General features: G+C 40.3%; 1 protein-coding gene across 6 annotated transcripts in view; it reads left to right on the top strand.

Annotated features, from left to right (window-relative positions):
* add3a (adducin 3 (gamma) a) overlaps nucleotides 1-18046 on the top strand; it is a 105846-nt gene that overhangs the window by 62438 nt on the left and 25362 nt on the right. For all 6 annotated transcript variants that reach the window (XM_054778687.1, XM_054778686.1, XM_054778682.1 and 3 more), the window contains 3 exons: nucleotides 5256-5489; nucleotides 16774-16912; nucleotides 17409-17560. In XM_054778687.1, the coding sequence (XP_054634662.1) occupies nucleotides 5295-5489; nucleotides 16774-16912; nucleotides 17409-17560 (486 nt within the window). In that variant the 5' untranslated portion in view covers nucleotides 5256-5294. The remainder of the gene's footprint in view (nucleotides 1-5255; nucleotides 5490-16773; nucleotides 16913-17408; nucleotides 17561-18046) is intronic.

Below are 18046 nucleotides of genomic sequence, written 5' to 3'. Positions count from 1 at the left end.
GTCAATTTTGTTGATCAATTTAAACACTAATGTAATTAAATACTGTATATCATAAAAATACATGATGATGATTTATTTCTCATGAGTATTTTTTACCATTGTTTTTTGGAATATCAAGATGTGTATTACATGACACTATCGTTTGACTGTAGCTATATGACTATAACATCAGTGTTGACATCAACTGTAGACATCCTAGCAGGGGCTCGTCATCATATATGGCTTATTGAAATCAGACTTGTGGACCTGCTTATAAACACATCAAAGTGGGATCCCACATAGGACAACACAGACCAAATCTGTTCGCTAATTGTCCTCAGCCATCTGTCTAGTATGCATGGTTCCGACATGGGCTCATTTGGGTGGGTTCGTCAGAATATGGGCCCTGGTGTGCGTCTGGTTCTAACCCAAATAGCTGCATTCCTGTGCAGAACATGGGCTACGCTGACTTTTTTGTTAATCTTGTCACAACAGACATTTCAAGTCGATCCGTCAAACTCGTGGAAAGTTACAGGGACAAATGTAGCATATGTGAATATGGCCCGGTTCAGAGTGAATTTTGAAGCTGCGGGTTCTGGACCACCAAAATATTAACATTTTTGCCGGTCTAGATGCATCTACATAGTTTGGTGAGTTTTCGTGCATGTTTAGTACCCCAAAGGGGCGATTAAAGGCAGAGAGGAATAATAATAGTCGGGTCTGATAAATGCAACGGTTACAATAGGGCCTTTGCATGTCAAATGGGTCATGTGCAGAAATTCACTTATCACAGTCGGGTCTGGAACCAATTAACCGTGATGAAGATTACTGTATAGCTACTTTTTAGTAGAAACGTTTTTGTTTTTATCTCACTGTCTTGCAAGACCTGGAGGTCTCTTACAGTCTCTCTGGAGTCTACGCAAGCTGAAATATCAAATCCAGCCAATTCTATATCACTTGTCCTCATTTGGCCGCACGGTGGCCTAGTGGTTAGCATGTTGGCCACACAGTCAGGAGATCAGGAAGAATTTGATTCTCCGTTGGGCGTCTCTGTGTGGAGGTTGCATGTTCTCCCCGTGCGTGTGTGGGTTTTCTCCGGGTACTCCGGTTTCCTTCCACATTCCATAAACATGCGATTGCCTGGCGACCAGTCCAGGTTGTACCTCGCCTCTCGCCCAAGTCAGCTGGGATAGGCTCCAGCATACATGCGACCCTAGTGAGGTTAAGCAGCATAGAAGATGGATGGGTGGATGGATTGTCCTCATTAGACTTGCTGTTGAGTTGGAGTCTATCCCAGCGGAGTTCTGGCAAGAGGTGGGGTACACCCTGGGCTGTTCACCAGTCAATCACAGCACAAAAGTGACTATTATTACTATAACTAATCATTTTTGAACTATTAATGTTCCTATAGTTTATGGCTTCAATTGTGAAAATTACTCAATTATTCCAGGATTCTTGTGCTGCCATACGTTGCCCCAAAAGTCTCACCAACAGGCAGTCAAGAGGATGAATTTAATCTGGTTGCATAACTATGCTATTCATCTGCCTTCACTTTAGGAAGGAAATTGGTGGGCTTTTATAGTTGTTTTTGTTTATTTAATGACGGGTTGAAACATTCTTTTTGAGACTTTTATTTAAACGATGAGCTTTGTGTTGCTCTTTTAATCTCACCCATCGTTTTGAGTGCCACTTGAGCTGCACGTGTAGCTTAGCAACCTGTGCCACTCCTTCAAAGAAATTTTAAATAGAGAAAAGGAAGTCTCAGGCGGAGCCATCATAAGAGACCTCGGCTTTTGATCACGTATAAAAGCAAGATTCCTTTCCTAAATTATTTCTTCCTCTCATTTGTTTGCCCTTTGAACCAAGACGCCATCTGGTAGAGCTCACACAGAGCCCCGCCCTTCCCTAATACACCACCAGCTTATCTTCTTTTACAGCAGCCACTGTAGCAATTTTCTATTTTCTGTACATTTGGAATACAGGAAGTGAGCAAATGTATTGCAGTTGATGTGAAACGGATGGGGGGGTAGGATTAAATAAGCTTTGCTTCTTCCTGCTCCTTTTTGGACATTGATGCTAGAACTGTGAATTGTACTATGTGATGTATTCTAATGTAACTTGGATGCATGTTCAAAATAAACTGAACAATTACCATTACCATGTCTGAAATATGCCCATTTTTACTGTATTTTATTGAAAGAAAGATAAACGACAGGGCAGGATTGTATATATATATATTTGTATGTACAGTATTAGGAGCACCAAATGAACTTGGAATTGAAATCAAGTTAAGAGATGGCACGTGTCTGAAAATCTATTTACTTAACACTCGTTTCTTTAAAAGCAGAGTGTGAATTATTTGAATCACACATTTAACTGTGTTATTATGTGCAATGAGGACTTGCGTTCAAAGACACCGCGTCATTTAAGTTGCATTCACATGTTTTGAGTGAATTTTTGGGGATTTAAATGCAGCAAGTTGTACTTCCTCGTTAAGAGCTACAAAGTGAGTGGTAAGAATATCCACTCATTAATTTTCATTGCATTTGTTTGTTTAGACCACACGTACACGCATAATAAAGACGTTGTGATGTTCGAAGTGTCAGTGAACGCGTCTCGCGGTCTGATTCGTGACATTGAGGAAGAGTTGTCAAAATGAATGGACTAGAGACGTGTTTGTTTGGAGTAGGAGATGCATATGTGGTGTTGGAATTGCACTGCTGTTGATGTGTTCAGGTAACAATAAAGTTTGATGCTCGTCCGACAATGTGTGACTCTGGGGGGAGCTACACTGTGCCACCATCTGTCATCATAACAGAGAGCCGTGGCTTGCCATGATGCTTGTGCGTTAATTACCCAAAAAAATAGAACATATTTAAAGCCCTAGTAAATATGCTAACTTGCATCATCAATCAAACTCGGCCCTTCACTAAAGAGGTGACTGTCAGCATAAACTCATCTTTTTTGTATATTTTGACATGAATAGTGACGTGTCGGCTGCACACGTTTGTTCGTACAGTCCTTCCTCGCTGCATCGTGGTTCGAACATCGCTCCCTCACTCTATCTCGTTTTTTATCGCTGTTTTGTGGTTGACTGTTGCTTATTATTAGTCAAAAGTTAGCCGTCAGCAGTGTTCCACTGATAAGACGTGACTTAAGATTACCTTCACACTGCATGGAGTCAGCCATGCAAAGTCCGACATGATCGAGTGGGGAAAAAAGGGTTCTCCTCTCATTCTGTGTGGAAGTGGTGAGCTTTTGGCTTCTTAGATCGTCCTTCTTCCCCACTCCGTTTGAAACACCTTTTTTTAGAGAGGCTAACTAGTTAGCTTGGTCGCCTGCTATGCTAGTGGCGGCAGTCTCTTATGTCCCTGCAGTGATCCCGTAGCCTGCACAATGTGGTGTAAAAAAAAGAATAATAGGAGCATAAAGGTGACTATTGACAGCTTATCTGAGAATGAGTAACGGGCATTGCTACTTTATGTCCCATCTTGCTGTCATGTGCAAGTTTTTTTTTTTTTTTTTTTTGTCTTCAGCGTGACCCAATTTGTAAACCAAACTCTGGAATGAATTAATCATGAATGATCACCATTTGCAGCTACGTCTGCATATGCCACAATTCACAGAGCATTGACTGGACCGTTCAGGTTGTCTTAGAGCAGTGATTCCCAACTGGTGGGTCATGTGTCTTTGCCATAAAAAAACATACAAAAATAATCTTCCGCATTTATTCTGAAGGGGTAAGATGGCAGCATGACCCTACGCAGCGGCCCCCTCTCTCCTGATGTGTTTTGCATTCACCAAAACACGTGTACTGTAGGAAGTTACTTTTAGACATTGGCACGAGCTTTTTATGGACTTTAAAACCAGAGGAAGCCAGGGAACGACAGAAGCTAGGCATTCTCCGACGGCCACCTCAACCTCGACCCCCCCTCCCAACTACTGCGCTGCAACCACAAATGCCGCGGGCGGTGTGAGAGGAAGCAGAGAGATCTGGGCTAGGCTAACAGGTAACCCGTACAAGACGGCTTTTCTGTTGATCATCGCTGATGTTCAGTCCCCGGACAATAAAATGAGAACCAAACGGAACCATGGCTTAACTAGACATCCCGGATTCAGCCGTTAAGATATATTGGATTGCAGTTATGTCATGTGTGTCTTTTTCTAGGTCGTTCCCCTAGAACATGTGTGTCAAACTCAGACCCGGGGGCCAAAGCCAGCCCGCGCTGCAATTTCATTCGTCTCGCGGAACTGTTTGAAAAATAGCATTGAGTTGGCCCGCCTCACAGATCTTATCAAACAAGTGCTTACAGCGATCTGCGTAATTAAGCGATTCCTTCCATATAAACTACTCCTCTGGTATTTTAACTTTAAAGAATGGACACAATATTGTATATAGCATGAAATTCACTACCATTCTTAATAAGGGTGCTAGATTCAGATCAAATAATTTGAAATAATTTAAATGTACACGACTAAGAATAGCAGCACTTTGACTATTACACCCTGTCTGGACAAAATAGCATCTTTAAAGAGGCATAAGGTAGTCAAAGGTGATCATTTTAACTAGCCCACAGCATGCTGGGAAATGCGGAATCTGCCCATTCCACAGCTGTGAACTCTTCCTGGTTACACAACTCAAGGATTGTGATGTTTTTGTGTTGATATAAAATACTGTAGCTTTTGCCCTGCCATTGACAAAAGATGATGAGGCAGTGGATCTATTTATTGAAATGAACAACTACGCCGAAACAATCAAACAATCGGGGACTATCGGAAAGTAGACATTTCAAGCAGGAATGAATGGACACTAAAAACTGTACACTACCCCCACCCCGATGTTTAAAAATAAATAAATAAATAAATAAAAAAAAGACCATCCACACGAATAAAGTGTAAAAAACAAAATGTATGCCCACATGAAAAAACAATCACCAGCTGTCATGGCCATTTTGTCCCAACATGAAAATGCAACCACAGGGGTGCATTACATTGTGTGTTGTAATCCCGGCACTGCACGCGTGAGCAACAGAGATAAAATGTGTGTAGGCTGCTTACTTATCTAGTCGTCAGTGCTAATGAGACATTTTCTCATAATCTGACCATATTAACTATTATTTTTTTAGCCTGGATTATTCGGATAATTGGCCCCCTGTGCGATTGACTTTGCCTCCCCCCGCCTTCTACTGACACAACCGTTTTTCGATGACCTACTTATTTTCTACATGTCTGTTTTCTCACAAACCAGCCCACCTCTCTTGGTTTTCTCTCCCCAGGTCAGATTCACAGCAGCAGCCATTCAGTGAAGAACTGGGATGAGTGTCGACAGCCACCAGGGGGTTGTGACCACCCCTCCCCCACCCAGTGGCGGGATCAGGGAGCGCTACTTTGACAGAGTCAACGTCAACGATCCGGAGTACCTCAGAGCCAGGAATATGTCGCCTGATCTCCGGCAGGACTTCAATGTTCTGGAGCAGAAGAAACGAGTGACGCAGATATTGCAAAGCCCTGTAAGTTAAAATAACATTTTTTTTTTTAAATCTCTACAGTATATGACAATTTTATGAAATTGGGCTGATCACCTAGCATCTCAAACTTTACAAAACCAAGTAAAAAGGGCGAAAACTACCCGGACCAGTGGACTATGCAGGTCATGTTAAAACCGCAGACAGTCCCAAGATACACCAAGATACACTACACACTACAGTATTTGCATGTAAAACTATATGTGCAAATGACAACTTGGAAGCAAAGAGGATGCAAAGTCATTGCTGTGTTTAGTTGCATATGTCCCACAAAGGTAATGAAACAGATATTAAATAATGCATTCACGGTGAGTACGGTAACCCCTCATTTATCGAGGGTAAGTGGTTCCAGACCCGACCGTTTAGAAGTGAATCTCTGCGAAGTAGAATTCCTTCTTTATAAATGGAATATTTTCCTAACTATGGCATAGAAAACCTGTTTACGGTCTTGTAAATATTTTTCTAACATTATTAGAGCCGTCTAGACATGAAATAACACCCATATAGTCACCTTTACACTCATATTACCCAATATAGTATACAGTACAGGCCAAAAGTTTGGACACACACAGTTGAGTTTTCGTTTGTCGTGGGTTAAAGCCGCAGCAGTAGCTTGTATTATTAATATGGTTGTTGTTATTATTATATCATTATTATATAATTAAACCTGCAATAAAAACCTGTTCAGATCTGGTGCTTGTTTCACCGAGCAATTACTAACACCTGAACAGTGTAGATTACTACAATCACAATTTGAAATGGCTCCTTAATGGCTTATATTTGTATTGTAGTTCATTTAGCTTTTTTATGCTTGAAAATTCTTAAATTAAAACTATGTGCAATTTGGTTAAATATGCATATACTTCTCTAATAGGCCATATCGAACCACGAAACAGCATTATTTACTAATTAATATGTTTTTGGAAACCTGTGATAGAGTGAAGCCGGCAAATTCGGCAGTGTGATGTGGTGAGGGACACTGTACTACTAGTAGTGTACTGTAAAAACTACTGAGACCGCTCCTCAATGTTTTTTTGCTCCCTCACAGTCTGTGACACAGCCTTTCAACCAGGGGTTCTCAACGTTAAGGTGCGACCCACTTTTATTGAAGACAATTATTACAATATAATATTATAATATGTCCTCTTTTTCAATATAAATACATTGGTCCCTCGCAATATTGTGGTTTGATTATTGCTCCATCGCTATATCGCGGTTCTTCACAAAGTAATTCATCAATAAATGATCGATTTTTCGTGGCAGGTTATGGTCTATTATTAGTCAAAACATATTGAAATACAAGTGTTCCACAGTATTTACATGCACGGATGAAGACGTCATGACTGCACCGTTATGACTTCATCCGGTGTGGAACACATACACAACACGGGACAAGCGACAGCGTGCAGTGATACGACAGAAGGGAAAAGTAACACCGAGCAATTGTGAGGTCGGATTTTTTCGAAGAGGCATTTTTATGATGCAGATATCTCTTTTGAACGTACATTGTTTTCAGAAGTGAAGCTCTTTACTTAAGCGGTCCCACCAACTAAGCGGAACTATGTTCCTCATTAACAAAATTTGACCAGAACACAGGACAAAGTGGGGGGTAAGTCACCATTGATGCACTACACTGCTGATGGGGATGTCACACAACTCAGAACTATCCCTTTAAGAATCCCTACTTTAAAGGACAGTTTACACCAAGCAATGCAGTTCTGTACAACTAGAATACTAAAATAACTGATGTGTAAACCCTTTTTTACACCTTTCCCCTCCAGTTATTGTGTTAAAGTGCAGCTTGGTGCATTATAGTTCATTGACTGTTCAACAATGAATGGTCATTTCTGTGCAACAGCGGTAATGGACCGATAATAACACGAGAAAAGGTTAAAAGCCATATTTGATTCTTGTTTATGTATTTCAGACATAGCACTGTACCGTTTTAAGTGTCTATTCTTTGCTAAATTCAAAACAGGCTACTAAGTGTGACATTTAATATGATGTCATGCTGCTGTCCTTCAGTAGCAAGGCGAGCCAAAACATGCTTTATTGTAAGGAAAAGTGTCTTAAGAGAGGGATCTCTCGTTGGCCATGCTACCCCTGTACATGCTGAAATATGTGTTAACTCCTATTGTTGTTCCAGGACAATCAGTTCTGTGCTAAGAGACCTAATGGGGAACCCAATGAGCCCATTCAACCACATATTCGAATAAGTTGTTTGGATGGAGCACTTCACTTCTGTACTTTGCCCTCTTCTGCAGCCCAAAGATCTCTAAAGAAGTTATAGCATGTTCCTGTATCATTTCGATACTCGACAGAATGGTGGCTGCCAGCAAAATCCCTAATAGAACCGCCAAGTACCACACCCTCGCTCAGCTTTACTTTCAGAATTCCACAAGTGCCCTTCAGGCCAGCAGCCGTCATGCCAGGTCAAGTTCTGCTGAAGTAGACTGCTTATTGCATACAGGGTATTTTCTTGCCAGCACACATAATGCTGCTGATTGCTTTTCTTACCCAAGAATGTCCAGATTCTTAAGAATTAGTCAAGCTCTACCGCGCGAACAGTTTGTATTTTTGGAAGTACTTTAAGGATATATCTTTTCTAAAGATTTAGGCGTTCATGGTTATGTAAAGACAATGTTAGAGGGTGCTTTTTGCTTGTTTGTTGCAACCGTTTACAGGATCACAATGCTGGGAAAAGACTGCAATTATGGTTTGCAGTTCAAAAGCAACGTGGTGTTGGATTGCTTACATTTATTTACATCTCTGACAGGAACTTAATGCCAACCCTCGTGAGCTGATTTAAACATAGCTTGGTGTCATGTCTCTGCATTGCACTTTGTAATTTGCCCTTTGAACAGTCAACAGTCACATTTTGTCTGGATGGTACCGCAACCCCCAACCTGTCATTTCAGACCTAATAGTGTCTGGAGTATTTGCCCGGCGTTGTTGACTCAAGGCTGGCGTCCAACTAAAGTGTTCTTTACAAGAGCACTTTACCTTGCAAGTGCGTATGTGTGTCCTTTATGAATGTGTGCCTTGGGTAAACAAAGTATAGCAGCAGTGACAGATTGATGGTAAATCAAAGTTGGGTCATTTATGTGGTCAGATGCCGTCAACGCTATTAAGGTCACGGATGAACATTTCTCACACTCAGAGTAAAATAAGAGCATGCCATTAATGTGGCTGCAGTGATCTTGCTCTTGTTAAAATATCACCCCTATTCTTCACATAGAGTACATACTGTTGTTTCTAGTTCAGCTCGTGTACTGGATCGCATTAGATTGTGCATGCAGCATGCATCTAATGTAGTGATACAAGTTGAATCAAGTCTCCAGTTTCAAGACATCTTGTCTGTTTAATTCCATGTTTTTGTTGTCATAATCCACTGTTGTGTTTAGGTTTTGTCTTGTATTTGCACTAACCTGGTAAATACTGCCTAACGTACACAAAATATGTCATTTGTCTGCATGAATTAAAGTCAAGATACAAAATGTTGAAATATTACATATTTATCTGGCCCCAAATAAGGGCAGATGATTCAATATGAATACTGAATAAAGTGAATGAACTGACCAAAAGAAGAAGCGAATCAACTGTATTTCACAAGTCAACTTCAACTCCCAATACCACCACATATCCGGCAGGCTGTAACGTTTAACGTCTTTATCATTAAAAGTGCTTTAAAAAAAACAAACGCACAGTATGAATTCAATCGATTGATTACCTTTTAAACAATGTTAGATTGCTGTATGTCGTCCTGAATGGAAACTTGAGAACCCAGATTGATGTAGTTGAATTGTAGGAATAGAAATGGATGCATCAGCGTAGTGAAGGAATCGTTACACCCCTATTATAGTCAGGGGACCTTGGAATTATCCGAATTTTTTCCCCCTTATACGGCACCCCTGGCCAATAGCACTCATCATAAATAAATTACAAAACTGACACTTATCTGATTGGTATCTGTATCGCCTATTTCACTCATGGGTGATCGGAATCGGCAGCAAAAACCCTGATCGGAGCATCCCCAGTAAAAAAGACACTATTGAATTTAAGAAAGAAGTTGCAAATAAGTCAAAAGACTCTTTGAGGTTAAGTTTGTAAAGGAACCGGCTCCACATGGCTCTTCTGTCCCCTCCCCTCCTTCCTCCACTCATCACCGTGTTCACCAACATGTCTTTAAAAAAAGGTAAAAGTGATGTTAAATATTCATTCATTTCATTTGTCATTTATATGTAAGTCACATTGTTTTCTGTATGTAAAACTATAATTCTTCTCTATAAAATGGGTTCATATTTTTGGGTGTCTGGAATAGATTAATTGTATTTACACTTTCTTATGGGAAAAATTCATGAGGTTTTCGTATTTTTCGGTTTTTCGATGACCTTTAGAATGGATTCATAACAAAAATCAAGGTTCCACTGTACTGTATGTGAAGAGGCTTCTTACTTGTCTTCCTCTGTCTCTCCTTCCTGTCACTCCTCCTCTGTTTGCTTTGATTCCAGTGTTGCAGCACTATTGGACTCCTAGATTACATGGTTCTGGTACTCAGATTGTAGGTTACATTTAAAGTCAGACCAATATAGACCAGCCTTGAACCGACTCACACAAATCCATCATGCATCCTTCTTTTACCTCTGTAACGTCTAGGGATGTCCGATATTATCAGCCTAAAGTGGCATAAGTGTAATATCGTTATTGGGATTTTTCTCAATAATGAAACTCGATAATAAACATAATGCCTTTTATAGGCCTTATGGGCTCCCGTATTTTCCAACGCACATATAACCTCATCAAACCGTCCCTCAAGCGTGTGAACAACCGTGGCTGGCTAGTAGCAAGCTAGCTCGCTCCTTCTATTCCATCCATTTTTATCCTCACTAGTAGGGATGTTACAATTCTCAGAAGTGAGCAACGGTAAAATCAGACACTGTGTGTGCACGCGCTCGATTTGGAGCGTTTGCGGGCACGTCCGTGAAAATGCTTTTTTTTTTTTTTTTCATATATCGGGTGTATTTTTATTCGTATACCTGTTTGTTAGGTAGATTACTTCTTCATCTTCAATTTTGTATCGGATTTACAGTGTTGGACCACATCGACTTATACGACGGCTTTGAATGTAAAGTCCAACTTTAAGGTGATAGATTAACTGATGGATTGGAGCTTCAGGACAAGGTAAAAGCTATGTAGGATATAAATTCACTTTAATTTCTATCTGCAGATGAAATTCCACTAAGAGTGCGCAACATGCATGAAATTACCTTCCCTGGACTTGTTGATGATCAAAACAATTTAAATGGCTACTCTGTTGTTGACTTTCAAAACAAATTTCTCAGATGTTTTACAATCTTGTTCTATGTTGTTTACGGCCACATTGAGACACTAACTGCTGATGCTGTATGCATGAGCTGTGTTTATTCACATGTCGGTATCGACTGATATCGGAAATTGAGAGTTGGAGAATATCACCAAAAACAGCCAGTATCGGACATCCCTAGTAACGTCCTTTCAAGGTCATTTGATCGAATACAGAATACTTTAATACCCTAAAGGTCGTACAATTTTTGGTGAAATAATATTCTTCAAAAGGCAGACAAGAACTTCTCGTCAAGCGCAAGGCTTCAGAAAATCTCGAAAGATGCCTGCCTACCTCACTAGAGCTCACTGGTGCGTTCAAGGACCGTTGAACAAAGTGGGACGAGTTCCAGCACGCAACAAACAACAAAAACATACAAAAGTGTTGGGATTTCTAACTGTGTATGATTTTTTTATGTAAAATTATGTCCCATATTTCCAAAATGGATATGCATTTACATAAAATTCAATGTAGTTGTTTAAATATTGCATTATTTTAAGTGCTTTTGTGTAACTTTTACAAACAGTCCCTTTAAGGTTTAATGATAACTAGAATTTTACTGTGGAATGTATGACAACTGGGCTGCACGGTGGCCTAGTGGTTAGCATGTTGACCACACAGTCAGGAGATCAGGAAGATCTGAGTTTGCATCTCCGTTTGGGCATCTCTGTTTGCACGTTCTTCCTGTGCGTGTGTGGGTTTTCTCCGGGTACTCCCACATTCCAAAATTGTTGTTAGGTTAATTGGAGACTCTAAATTGTCCATAGTTATGAATGCGAGTGTGAGTGTGTCTATATGTGCCCTGTGATTGCCCAAAGTCAGCTGAGATAGGCTCCAGCATACCCGTGCGACCCTAGTGAAGATGAGCGGCATAGAAGATGGATGTATGACAACTGACAAGAATTTTAAAAAGTGAAAGTGGAACGTTCTAATGCTGACAAACACAACCAATCGAAATTGGAAAAATAGCTTCTATAATAGCGTCGATGAACAATGCTTATTGTTACTGTAACGAAATAGGACATATTAGCTTTAATGCAATGATTCTGTCTTGTTTCAATGCAATCGTTGTTCGACTGTACTTTTATTATTTATTTGCTAAATGGAGCAGGATTATTCGTGTGACATTTCCTTGAGGTTTGACAGAAAAACGTTTTCTTTTCAAGAAATGCTTTGGATGCTGATTGTGGTAGCAGATTTGCAAGGCTTCTGTCTTTGTGGCTTCTGAGAACTCGTTAGCTGTGACTCCTTTCGAGGTGTAAAAGGTTACAAGATTAGATGAAATGAAATAGAATTTGAGCCACAGTTTATCATGCCGCTTCTATTTTCTGCATCTCTGCACATCATCATCTGACTTTGCTGTTTTGCTGTTTTCCTCACTCATTATTCCAGTAAATCACAGCTTGTTAGCCATGCCACATACAGTACATGGTTTAAGTACAGAGAGGTAATTTTACTCATCCCATTTACTCTTGTAGTTTTTCTATTAGAATTGTGAATATTATCTGCTTCATCTGCCACAACACAAGTGAATAATTGGTGCTTTAGCAGATCATGCCTTTTTAAAGTCCCTATGGTTTCTTTTATACAACATTAGTGGTTGAACTTCATCCAGACATTTTTTTTTTTATTTTTTTTTAACCACGAAGTTTCCCTCGCAGACAGTTGTTTCTCACTTTGGCCTTTCTCAACATATCTTGGGTGCCGAGCTGAGTGGCGTAGTGCCCTCGTGATTCATGGGTAGTACGCTTTAAAGTCAACTTCAACTCATATGCAACTGCTGAAGCAAATGTACAATACATTCTTCTATGGTAGTTACAGTATAAAGTCTGTAGCACTCACTGCTTGTCTTGCCAATTTCAACTAGAAATGCATTGCCGTAGACAATTACAATGTGTCCCACCGGGCATCCTCCAGTTGTTTATGATACTGTACATAGATAATTAATTACCCTCAAAATTATTCATCCCTTATTGTAAACTATATTCCTTTGCAAAGTTTACAAACTTTTTTTACGTTGGCCAGCTATTGAATGTGTGTACTTGTTGAAAGGTAATTTACAATGGGGGTTGTACAGTTTTGAACTGTAACTATCTGATAAATCGGGTAAACAATCAGTTTCCAATGATTAGGGCAAATCGAATTAAACTTCTGGATGACTTTGAATCCATGCCATTTATGGTTCAGGTTGAAATGTTAAATAATGTTACAAACAAAGAACAAAAAAAGCAACACAATTTGAACATGCGTTCTGCAAACTGGGGGTGCAACAATACACAAAATGAACGGTTCGGTTCGGTACCTTACCTTTTTTAATCTTAATTTTATTGAAATTGAATTTTTTAAAACATTTTTCAACATTTTTTGAATGTGGGAGGCGAAGCTCAGTGTCTCTATGCTTGACAATGCAACCTAAGCCAGAGTAGTCGATCGCAGATACTCTGAATTTTCAGCACAGAGCGCCGTCAGAAGTTGATAAAATAAATATGAAACTGCGTATTGTTCAATACAGAGGTCACGGTTCAGTACGCATGTGTGTTGAACGGTTCATTACCGGTACATGTATTGTTACACCTCTACTGTGAACCAATAAAATTGTATGTTTTTACACTTAAAAACACTTAAAAATCTTTAACCTAATTTTCATTCAATGTTGGACTTTTTCATATCTTGACAAATTGAGCATCACCCTGTGTGAGCACCATACACATGATCAAAGCCAAATAAACTCCCCAAACATGAATAACTCATTGCACTAAAACGTCTAAAGTCAGCCACAGACATGCAAAATTCCAAGCTGTGGCGGTTAGGTTGTTTGTCTTCCTGAAATTAACTAAACATTAAAATCAGTGACCAAAATCGCTCTGCCAGAAAGCCAAGAACAGACCGTGATATTATTATTACGTTTCACTGCCATGACTGAGTGACATATATCAAGGTTTAGTAGCACAATAATTCTAGATTTTGCAATCCGAAAAATTTTTCCAGAGAGGGATCCCTGACTTCACAACATACAAATGTGACCGGCACAAAACCACCTTGTTGTTGCTTGCGTGAGAACTTATACAGAACAGGACCTATTGCACAGATGCACACAGATAGGGTAAATTGGGGGAATCAATAGCACGGTCAGGCCTGAAGGCAGACACTCCTGATAACACTCATGTGTTAGCTTGTAGAGCAGCATTGTGCTGACATAACTGGCTGCACTGGGCCCCAACAAGCTTCACAACAAAGTCTTCCGTCCTCCAGTAATTATTTTCTCGCCAGAAATGAGTTTGCATTTTAGATTATATTATTATACTATGTTAAGATTTCCAGGTACTGTTTTGATGTGGCAACAAGCACATATGATACTATGTAGTATGAGTTCACATTATGCTTTATTTTATGGTAATTTCAAATAATAATATATTTGCTTAGCATTGTTTTTGCTGCTGCAGAAGTAGGACGCTTTTCCCAAATATTTATGATAGATCCACTTTCAGCCATGGAATTAATCTGTTTGCATGATGGAGTCAAATCCCTGTTGTCATAATCTTCTCGAGAATACACACACAAACTGTTGGGCAGATGCCGGCTTGTTTGTGTACGTGTGTGTGTGTGTGTGTGTGTGTGTGTGTGTGTGTGTGTGTGTGTGTGTGTGTGTCTCTCCCTGTCTTCATGTGCCTTTTGAAAGGCTTCAAGCAGCTTTGAGTCCAGTGTGGACTTTATTGCCTTCAACTGATGATACTATCATCGTCACAACTTTATGCACACCTGCACATTGTCAAGAATCATGAAGCTCTCTTTAAGCTTATTGCTGAGCTACATGAGAGGGAAAAGCTATGAGAACCCCTTATTATGATGCAGTGCACTACTCCAACCACAAAAATAAACACTGTTAAATTAAAACCATTCTGATGGCACCTTTTAATATAGTCGTCTGTATTTATACTGGCACCTGTAGTTCAAAACATAGTATGCATGTTTCATCATATTAACTGATTGCAGTTGTCAGTCTTCTGCAGAAGATCCATGTTGTCCTCCAGCACAGACACAAAACCTCAATCTCTGCAATTCAGCTTTAGCTCTGTCTTCAGGACACCTCATGTGATGGCAAACCAGTCTGTTAAAAAGAGCTGTCTGGAACAAAACTCTGACCCATCACAGTCACATATCCGCTCAGAGTTGGTCGCCACAGCAACCTTGCCACTAGGAACAGAGGAATGTTTGGCTATGGTTCAGAACCAGCAGTGCATCAGGACGTTTGGTGTCCTGACACGCACAGGGTTTCTCCAATTTTTACTAAACATCCCTGCATGGGTTTATTGGCATTCAACTTGCAGAGACAAAGTTTCAGATGTTCCTGTCTGCAGACACAGCTCTACGGGCAGTGTGTTTGTAAAAATATTATTAATAAACGATAACTGTGACTAGTCCTTACTTGAGAGTGGTGGTTCATGTTGTTATACTTGATGGCAGTCATAACCCAGATTATTCAGGTGGCAGGTTTGGGATGTCGAGACTTGTCAGTGGAGCTATTTAGAGCAAGGTTGTCCAGAGCGCGACCCAAGGGCCCTTTGCGGCTCGCAGCTTGTTTTTTATTGGCCCGTGGCACATTGTAGAAATAAAATTAAACCATAAAACCCAGCAAAAATGGGAAAAATAGAGCATGAAGCCAAAATGTAAAGAGAAGAAGGTGAAATGATGATACAAATAACTAATAATAAAACAAAGCTTTGTCTTAAAATATATATAACATGTTTTTAGCCTTTTTACAAAATTAAACAATTCTTTAAAATATCAAAGTGGCCTTGCACATCCTTTTATTTTCAGTATGCGGCCGGTGGTGGACAAGGTTTGGACGCCCCTGATCTAGAGTCTACAATTTAACATTGACTAACAATGACCGTATGTTGACCTCATTATTAGTAAAACGGGAGAGACTCTCCAAAGGGTGAAATGTCTCCAGTGTTTTCACTGGTCTAGAGTGGCAAAGGTATACATGTGTATACATGGTATACATGCTGACATATCGTCATTAACATGCCATACAAATAATCATCATTAAAACCATGCATCAAATGTTGCACACAAACATAATCATGAAAACAAAGCTACATAAAGTACGCCATTCAGTTATATAATTGGCTCAAGCAAACCATTTCCACACAAAGCTTGAGGTTATGCAGTGAGCAAATATGCAAATATGCAAATATAGCTTTGAATTCCCAGAATATTCTGTAGATGATCACTTTTTTGATGCTCATCGAGTGAGAGTGAAAAAGCACGTGTTGCAAACAAATGACTCAACATATCTTGCCTTACCACCTCTTTGGCAACATTGCACACATCACACCCACAGCAATGAAAACTACATCAATAGCAGAATTTTTAAAAGTAGGTGGTGAGGATCTTGTAGCCATTTGTAATTTGGTCATAAAACAACAGTCTACTGCTATCTTTTGGTTTGTGACCACTGTTGCTCTCCTCTGGTTTCACAAGAACATGTTGATATACACTTCTACAGGTTTAAGAGATGACTGTGGTCTCGACAAAAACGTCAGACACACACACACACAGCTGCAACTCACACTGTTAGCTGTTAAGCCAATCATGTATAGGTTTTTTGACCAGGCACCAATCATCTTCATTGAGACCGCCTTCCTGCTGATTGTGATGGACACCTAAGGGGCATGACTAATCCGTGATTAAGTGCTCCTCGTCCTCCTGTCTCACTCCATGTTCCCACAGTCTTTATTTCACTTTCTTCTCTCCGTGTGTTTTAATCCGACTTGGCATGCCAGGTTTTTCTCTTTTCACACAACAAACGTGCGCACATGTGCCATTATGTGTCCCCAACTGCTGCACATTGCCTCATCCCGTCATCTAATAGTTTCCTCTCCTGAACTGTTTCAACTCCAGGCCTTCAAGGACGAGTTGGAGAGTCTGATCCAAGAGCAGCAGCGCAAAGGGAACAACCCCACTGGCCTGCTGGCCCTCAGACAGATTGCTGACTTCTTCATGGCGAGTTCAGTGGCCGGTTTCAGTACCGCCCCACTTAGTGAGTACTCATTGCTGTGTGACTTGTCCCTATAGCAACCGGTCAACAAAATGAACTGCACATGCCGCCCTCTCCGACTACTTCCTCCCCACAACAAAGCAAACTTGACAACACAAGCTTTTCATGCTTCAATGATGATGTGCTGACCTGAGACCAGACAGCGGAAGAGCTGCGCATTTTTCTCCCAGTTTTGATCCTTTGAGTTATGACTGCTTCCACATGCACATGTGGAATGTGCAGCTAATGCTGAATCATGTTAAAGAGATTACAGCAGTTCATTCCAGATCCTTTTTCAATTCATTGTCTTTACAGTGAGTATATTCAACAACGCTTAGCAGCAGTAATTGATGTATTAAAGGATACAGCATGTCTAATACATCACTGAACAAAATCAATCCTAGCAAGTGCTTGTCGTCGTAAAAGAGATTTAAGGTCTTGATACCATTCATTCAAGTTTGTGCCTGCGCATGTGTTTGAGTCTTGATTTTCTGTTCAGGTTTGGGGATGGTCACTCCCATTAACGACATGTACGGTGTGGAACCAAGCACCATGGTGAAGGGAGAGAAGCTGACACGCTGTAAATTGGCCAGCGTCTACAGAGTGGTGGACCTGTTCAGCTGGGCCCACTTTGCCAGCTCCTACATCACTGTGAGACTCTAAAATAAGCCTTTTTTCAGCTACAGATGGGCACGTGATATGACACTGGCTAGGGGTGTGACGGTGTGGCACCCTCACGGTTCAGTGCGTACCTCGGTATCAAGGGCATTGTTCGGTTCATTTTCGGTACATTAAGGGTACAGCATACAAACCATAAAACTACTTAGCTAGTTAGCTACAGTTAGCTGGTTTTTCATACGTGACAGTTTTGACTGCACACTTGCAGTCTTTTTTAGAGTGAAACTAATGATAGTTGAAACTAATGATAGTATTAACGATAGACCAAATGAACCTCACTGGATTACGAAAGTAAGAGTTTGAACAGTTTGAATGATTTTTTTTTTTTTGTGTAAACGCAAGTTCCTTATTGACTGAAGTGTATCATTAACTGAACAATGGCAGTTCACTGCTGTAGTCTTATCTTCTGTTTATGTCTTATCTTTGTCTTAGTGCCCATTTATGGAAGAGCTGTCCAAA

The sequence above is a fragment of the Dunckerocampus dactyliophorus genome, chromosome 6 (genome assembly GCF_027744805.1).
Source record: "Dunckerocampus dactyliophorus isolate RoL2022-P2 chromosome 6, RoL_Ddac_1.1, whole genome shotgun sequence".
NCBI classification, from domain to species: domain Eukaryota; kingdom Metazoa; phylum Chordata; class Actinopteri; order Syngnathiformes; family Syngnathidae; genus Dunckerocampus; species Dunckerocampus dactyliophorus.
This window is presented reverse-complemented; position numbering and strand designations above follow the sequence as displayed.